The sequence below is a fragment of the Gigantopelta aegis genome, unplaced genomic scaffold (assembly GCF_016097555.1).
Source record: "Gigantopelta aegis isolate Gae_Host unplaced genomic scaffold, Gae_host_genome scaffold61, whole genome shotgun sequence".
In the NCBI taxonomy this organism is placed as follows: Eukaryota; Metazoa; Mollusca; class Gastropoda; order Neomphalida; family Peltospiridae; genus Gigantopelta; species Gigantopelta aegis.
Genome location: NW_024537374.1, coordinates 44,754 through 51,692, shown reverse-complemented (window position 1 = coordinate 51,692; position 6,939 = coordinate 44,754). Strand labels below are relative to the sequence as shown.

The 6,939-nt window shown below is 38.5% G+C and overlaps 2 protein-coding genes across 2 annotated transcripts; one reads left to right on the top strand and one right to left on the bottom strand.

The window, feature by feature from the left end:
* Window positions 1-1,388: 1,388 nt before the first annotated feature.
* On the top strand, window positions 1,389-4,303 carry LOC121367223. The gene is made up of 3 exons (XM_041491333.1): window positions 1,389-1,509; window positions 3,506-3,641; window positions 4,198-4,303. Exons 1-3 carry the CDS (start codon window positions 1,389-1,391, stop codon window positions 4,301-4,303), a joined length of 363 nt encoding a protein of 120 aa, XP_041347267.1.
* Window positions 4,304-5,319: 1,016 nt separating this feature from the next.
* LOC121367222 (putative nuclease HARBI1) lies at window positions 5,320-6,644 on the bottom strand. Its single transcript, XM_041491332.1, has 2 exons — window positions 6,217-6,644; window positions 5,320-5,893 (listed from the first exon to the last, which is right to left on the bottom strand). Exons 1-2 carry the CDS (start codon window positions 6,582-6,584, stop codon window positions 5,560-5,562), a joined length of 702 nt encoding a protein of 233 aa, XP_041347266.1. The 5' UTR covers window positions 6,585-6,644; the 3' UTR covers window positions 5,320-5,559.
* Between the last annotated feature and the right edge of the window lie 295 nt (window positions 6,645-6,939).

The following is a 6,939-nucleotide window of genomic DNA, read 5'->3' as shown; positions in this document are numbered from 1 at the left end:
ATTCAAAGTACCCTCTTAAACCACAAGTTGTTTTTTCCCTATTGATTCATTAAAACTGCATTCTACGTAAAACTTTTCCACTTAAGTAAAGAGCCTGTTTCTGTCGTTATAGTTCATCTTTCAACGCAAATCCTTAACAAGATAATAAATATTTCACTTCTCTTTTATGTTATAACATATATTCAAATGCATTGTTTAAAAAGACTGGTTGCGATTGGTTAATAGTAATAACAAATAACCGGTTTCAACTGGTTTGTTCTATTCAAAAAATATTATTCATCATTGTAACAAGTTAAACCTTTCAAAGTTATATTTAGACCAAAGTCTTTGTACCCATCACCCTTGTCACAACTAAAAACCAAGCCAACACAAAAGACTGACTCAAACTATCTATAAATAACACCACTTTAGTTCTCATTGGAAACGCGGACGTTCCCGCCCAAAATTTGAAAAAATGCCAGTCATCCTTTAAAAAAATGCCAGTCATCCACTCAGCACAATAGGTGCACTTCTTTTGTTCAAAAATCCATTATTCGCTCCACTGAACCGGAAAACCCAATTATACGCTCCACTGAACCGGAAAAACCAATTATACGCTCCACTGAACCGGAAAGACAATAGGTGCACATCCATTGTTGCGGATTGGGGACCCATTGTTCCGGAGGTGCATATCCATTGTATTGGAGGCGACTCCATTGTATTTCCTTTGTTGTCCCCGCTACGTACAAAATATACTACTCCTGTCTCGGATTACTTCTTCCTTCCTGCCGCTCTTCCAGGACTGATTTGACGGAGTGAAGCTTGTTCGCAACCGCACCGCCCCAATCATCTTGCCAAGTCGAAATGATATATTGCTTAATGTCATATTTAAGATCAGTGTAAGACAACTAAGACTACAGCCGATAATTAATAAATCAATGTATTCTAGTGGAATCGTTAAACAAAATAAACTTAATTTTTTTCTTGTGTTTGATCTTGCCGGAGAAGATGGGGCTCGTCTCCATAGTAACGTGGAACATTCATTTTCAATTGGAGGCAAGAATTTCGACAAGGCACGTGTGCAGATCGATAACTTTTGGAAGGTCAAGGCAAGCAGTCCGGCTTTTAGAAACAACTCGAGGGATAAGAAAACCAGTGTATTTATAAAGATATTCAGATTTTTTTCAGAATATTCTCAAAAAATCCTTAACACCTTAAAAGTACTCTGAGTGGAAAAAATATTCTTAAATTTACTTTTAAACATTTTCTGAGACAACTTTTAGTTAAGTCTTAAATTTGACTTTGAGAAAATTCTCAGATGGAATTCCCTTCGTAGTTAGGGGAAAGCCCGTCTATATTTAGCGCCACGTGTCAAAAGAAGCAGACGTGCATCTGTCAGTGTCATCGTAATGGAGTCCTGCAAACCCAAACGGAAACCTAACTGGACCGAAGACGAAACGTTAAGCTTAGTTCGTTTGGTGGACGAAAGGAAAGACATAATAAGAGGTAAATTTGGAGAAGGCGTGACAAGCAAGAAGAAGAAGGAAGCATGGTTGGCAGTCACCCGAAGAAATAAACGCCGCATTCCCCTTCCGTGCTACGAACATCGGAAAAGACTGTGAGAAACGGTGGTATAACGTCCAGTGTAGATCACGAAAAGAAATTTCTACGCAAAAGACACACATGCAGGCGCACAGGTAAGTTATTTCGGTAGACATGTGGATGTGCCTAATTTCCGTGCCCCATAACGCACGATTCCTACTCAAAATAACAAAATAATAAGAACGATTTAGTAAACTCACAAAGTAGCCATTTCTCTTTGATTTACACACTCCAGAACAAAACACCAAATTGCATAAAATGAGAAAATTTAGTTTTAAAAGTTCGAGAAAAGTCCCCGTGATACAACTTAGGGAGTTGTCTTTCCGTGCCCTTACGAGCCCATTACAAAAACAAGGAAATGACCAATGTAGGCCATACGAAAAAAAAGTTAAGGATTGTTCTCAGTATTTTTAAAAATTGGATTGCTTTTAGCAAAAAGCCATTTCCATTTGTGGCACGAATAATGAACCTCCGTTACTTTTATAACATGAAATACACTATTCATTGCCCCAATAAATGTTTCTTTTAAATGTATATATAAAGTGTTACTAATACTAACATGTTTGAATGTACAAAATACACATTTTTGTGGTCAATTCATGTTATACTTTTTATATTAATTTAATGTAAATTTAATCGATTCGGTTTGTAGGCAGTAGGCGGAGCTTAAAATCTAGGACATCTTAAATCATAGACTATGTCATAATGGCAGATGGAGTTTAAAAATAGCTAACGTACCGCCGTTTCTGTCATTTCGGAGGGAATGGATGACTGTAAATCAACCCAGCACAAGAATTAACATTGGCTACTGTGTGTCATTATAATTATTTAAGAATATTTTAAATTTGTATTAAATTATTTTAAATAATATCATTTGCATGAAGCTAATTTGTAAATAGTATTATGACATGTACATGTATATTCAAATTTTAAGACAATAATATTTATTACAGTAGGATACTTACAATAATTAGGAAACATCCAGAGGCAGTAGCAACACGTACATTCCTTGAATATGGTTAAAATTTCCACTCCCCCCCCCCCCCCCCCCCCCCCCCCCCCAATCACATTTCAACAACTACAAAACAGCGCGAAAGCATGTCAGTCGATTCCGTATGAAAAGTGAAAGATGGCGGGAAAAAGAACAACGTTCTTGTTTAAGACTTTCAGGGTACATGGTCCAACAATTCGGTCATCACTTGAAGTGTCAAATCCCCCCTGTGGTGGTCACAAGAATGAACTCACAGGATCGTCTCATTTTGTAAAACAGATATTGGTGATTTACTGACAATCCAAATGTAACAACACCACATGGAAACATTTTGGGGGTTCGTACCAGGTTCATTTTTGTACCTGATATGAATTCGTACCCTACTTATTTCGTGCCCTAGTAATTTCGTACCATGATCAGATTTTTTTTTAAATGCAGGCAGTAGAAGACATCAATGGCGGATCCGGGTGGGGGGGCACGGTCCGCACGCCCCCCCCCCCTTATTCGCTGCAGACGTTTTATTTTTTACGTTATATTTTACTGTCAAGATTGCAGGAAATCGCATCTACGGCACAGTCTGCGCCCCCCCCCCCCCCATAGAAAATCATGGATACGCCACTGGACATTGATGGCCCAAAGACATGCATGGATGTAGTGGTGGGGTGGGGTGGGGGGCCTCTGGAAATGAAAGGGTATTTGTAAAATATTAGATATATTTGTTCATTAAAATAGGTTCGTTCAAAGCTGCTGTCCCTTAGGGGGAATTCCATTTTTTTCTTCATATTTTCTTACACATAGACTAATTTTTATGTACAAAAGCAAATCTTGTAAAAATGGGCAATGGTATGGTCAAATACTATACGTGGAATTATTGTATTTTAAAAATTCATTTTCTATAGTAATATTTGTTCTGCTTTTTTATTGTTGTTGTAGGAGGCGGTCCCGTGATGAACCTGAGTGGTATTGCTGAAGCGGTTTACGATGTTTTGGGGCATTCCAATGTTTCCATAAGTGGGGTTGACGGTGGCCTTAATTCGTCATTGATTCAGGTCATTGATTTAGGCACAAGGTACAATAGCAATAACAATAATATGAACTTGTTTATTTCTTTATTTCACTAAATACATTATTTTCAGAGAATAGCACTACACTAACCACATCATCCCAAATCAATACAGCGTTCCCAGAGCCTAACCATACCCCCGCCCCCCCCCCCACCCCCCTCCCATATAATAAAACCTTGAACAAAAATTAAATAAATTGTTATGTTTATAATGAAATGTGCAAAAAAAAGTAATGAAAAACAAATAAGATGATAACTATAATCGCATGAAAGTGATACAAGCCTATGGAAACGCCTACCCAGCATATGTATTTAAAATAAATTACTAGTAAACCCGCTTTGATAACATTAAAAGTAAGTAACAAACATGCATGTACATCTTCGTTCCTATAATACAAAAAAAAAGAAAAAAAAAAGTAAACAAATGTTAACTTGCCCTGCAGAGCAGATATGTTATGGTTTAACCCTCTGGGACTATCAAATGAACAATACCGTACATTGCCAGGGGTAACCTCTCTCCTTGTAAACGAACTTTGTCAAAATATGTATGCATCTGTTTCAGTGTGGTGCCTCAGAGTTCAACCGTCAACACCCTCCACCTCTTCCACCATGAACCACCCACCAGCAACCGTCATCTTGGAATCAGTTCCCTGTGGGATAGACGATGATGCAGACGATGGATAACGAAAAGAAGATATAGACAATTGAAAATAGATGTTCTAGAGTTGCAGAAACAATATTTAATGTTGAAAATTAATAAAATTAAAAAAGTGAAGAATAGAAACATATTATAAATTATCACGAAAAAGAATGATTCTCTTTAATGTATGGACGGGTACAGTTTTGCCAGGCGTTAGAAAAATCTGCATATAAGCTAAACAATTCAATGTTTCATTTTACTGTATGGCGGCCACCTGTCTATGACAGCCATGTTGAGGTTCCCCAACGTATTTTACTATGTGTTTTAACTTTGTATGTCAACCACCTGCTCAACGCGGCTACCGGTCACAATTTTCGAACTAAAAGGCGAAAATGAACCTGTTTTCGCGGCCATAAAAATGCATTGTAAAGAATGGATGCAGCAGTTTACCGTGATAAATGTTGAATTGAAAGCCGGTTCTCAGCCGGAATATCAGCGATCATGTTCACTTTAAAAAAAACCCACCCACGAACATAACAACATGAGCGGTGCTATAGGATTACAATATGTAGCAACCGTTATGTATTTATTTGATTGGCTGTTTATTAAGCATTAGTGATCTGTTGTGTCAGGTCACGTCATGTCAAAGGTCATAACTGTAAACACAATAGGATGAATACATTGCAGTATCATTTAGTCTCATGCCGGCCACTTTTGTGGTTGCTTCTTTAATATAGAAATTAACATGTTAGATGTTTGGTGTTGTTCGGTGTTCCATGAATTGTTCCAGGTTAGCTTTGATAAGAAACAAAATCCTTTAATCTTGTGACAAGTGCTGAAGACGGGTAACTGGCGGCAATTAGTAGACCAGTGTAGTTAGTGGCGCATGCTCGTATTCGACAATTAACAGATGTTTTCACCTTGAGATGTAATCGGAGGTAATCATTAAAAGCAGTTGTTGAGTCTTGTTACCGAAAACAACGTGTCAGCTCTTGAGGTTATTATTATTAAATACTGTTGCTGTTTATTTTCTGACATTTTGTTTCTAAAAATGGCACCTAAAATTCGTAAGCCGATCGCGTTAACGCTAGTACAGAGGGTAAGCGTAAATTTGGATGTACAGTGTATTTGTTTAGTTTTTATTAAAGATTTCTAGCATAACAATAAAATTGTAAATTTTTGTTGACATTTATTCGGACCTGGATATGACATCCAATTTTGGCGGCCCCACAAGTGGCCGTCATATTAAAAAACATATATATATATCATATTATTTTACTCTGATTAAGTACCATGGAAGTGAATGTTGGTGAACTGAAGACGATGTCGCAGGCCATGTCCTTGTGGATTGGGTGCTCCTGCGGCTTCCGTTTCTTCGTCTCCCTCCTCTTCATCATCGTCAGGGTAATCACCAGCTTCATCTGGTGGCATCTGGATGTTACGGGCTTTACAAATGTTATGTAGAGCCGAGCATGCGAGAATTACTTTGCAAGTCTTGGCAGGTGTTAAGCGGATTTCTCCATGGAGAACATGGAATCGCCTCTTCATCTGGCCAATTCCTCGTTCCACCACACTTCTGGTTCTTTTGTGTGCCCTACAAATGCATGACATTGATACATTTAATTACTCGTTCAGTATTATTTATTGAGCATCTTTTTAAAAGTAAAATATATAAGCAAAGGTTGATTTTGTATGCAATGATTTCTGCCAAGTGAATAAAATGTGTCAGATGCATTTTGTGGACCACCTGTCTATGATTTTTCTTTGTAATTTAATTCCTCGTATAGCAAATACATTTACTAACAATCTTGTGATGTTTGTAAACTGTAGTTTCCATGTAGTTATATTTAAATTCACTTAATAAGAACGAAATGGAAATGAATAGTAGTGTGAAACATTCAACAATCCTACATAGTTGTAAAGGGGATGTAATTGTGATACCTGTTATAGCGTGACTGGTCGCCAGGTTGAGGTCTCAGGAAGGGTGTCAGGAGCCATGTTTTACATGGGTACCCGCTGTCGCCTAGCAGATGACATCCTCCGGGAACGAGACGCCGGTCAAACATTTGCTTTATGCCACTCTCATGCAGAATCCGTGCGTCGTGAGTTGACCCGGGCCACTTGGCTACCACGTCCATCAGCTTGTACTCGGCATCAAAAATTACTTGTACATTCAGGCTGTGGAAGTGCTTCCTATTGACAAACTCAGGCTCGTCTTTGTGTGGAGCCTGGATACGGACGTGAGTACCGTCGATAACCCCGACAACGCCAGGAAATCCAGCAATTTGCAAAAATGCGGCTTCATTCATTCGCACCTCATGATGGTTGAGAGGAAAGGTTATAAAACGTCGAATTATAACTGGCGTCGTTAAGGCGTTTAACGTTTCCGTAATAACCTTACTGATGCTTGGCTGGGAAAGTCCAAAGTCATCGCCATAACATAATTGCATTTTACCTGTTGCCAGATACCGTAACGTACAGACAATTTTTAATTCTGCCGAGATGGCCTTGTTTCGGCAGGTAGATGGTGATACGGCGTCCCTGACCAAGTCCGTAACAAACAAAATACCACCTCGATCTAAACGAAAACGTTTTAGAAGTTCTTCGTCGGTATAAATTGCAAAAAAGTCCTTTCTGTCCCTAAATATTCGCTGGCGGCGTCCC

What these genes read in the sequence shown, in the direction of transcription:
- LOC121367223 (XM_041491333.1), top strand. Translation starts at nt 1,389, where the DNA reads ATGGAGTCCTGCAAACCCAAACGGAAACCTAACTGGACCGAAGACGAA. An exon ending in ATTTGGAGAAGGCGTGACAA is followed by an intron (nt 1,510 to 3,505) that starts GCAAGAAGAAGA and finishes TTGTTGTTGTAG; the next exon opens with GAGGCGGTCCCGTGATGAAC. An exon ending in GTCATTGATTTAGGCACAAG is followed by an intron (nt 3,642 to 4,197) that starts GTACAATAGCAA and finishes CATCTGTTTCAG; the next exon opens with TGTGGTGCCTCAGAGTTCAA.
- LOC121367222 (XM_041491332.1), bottom strand. Translation starts at nt 6,584, where the DNA reads ATGAATGAAGCCGCATTTTTGCAAATTGCTGGATTTCCTGGCGTTGTC. An exon ending in GACCAGTCACGCTATAACAG is followed by an intron (nt 5,894 to 6,216) that starts GTATCACAATTA and finishes CGAGTAATTAAA; the next exon opens with TGTATCAATGTCATGCATTT.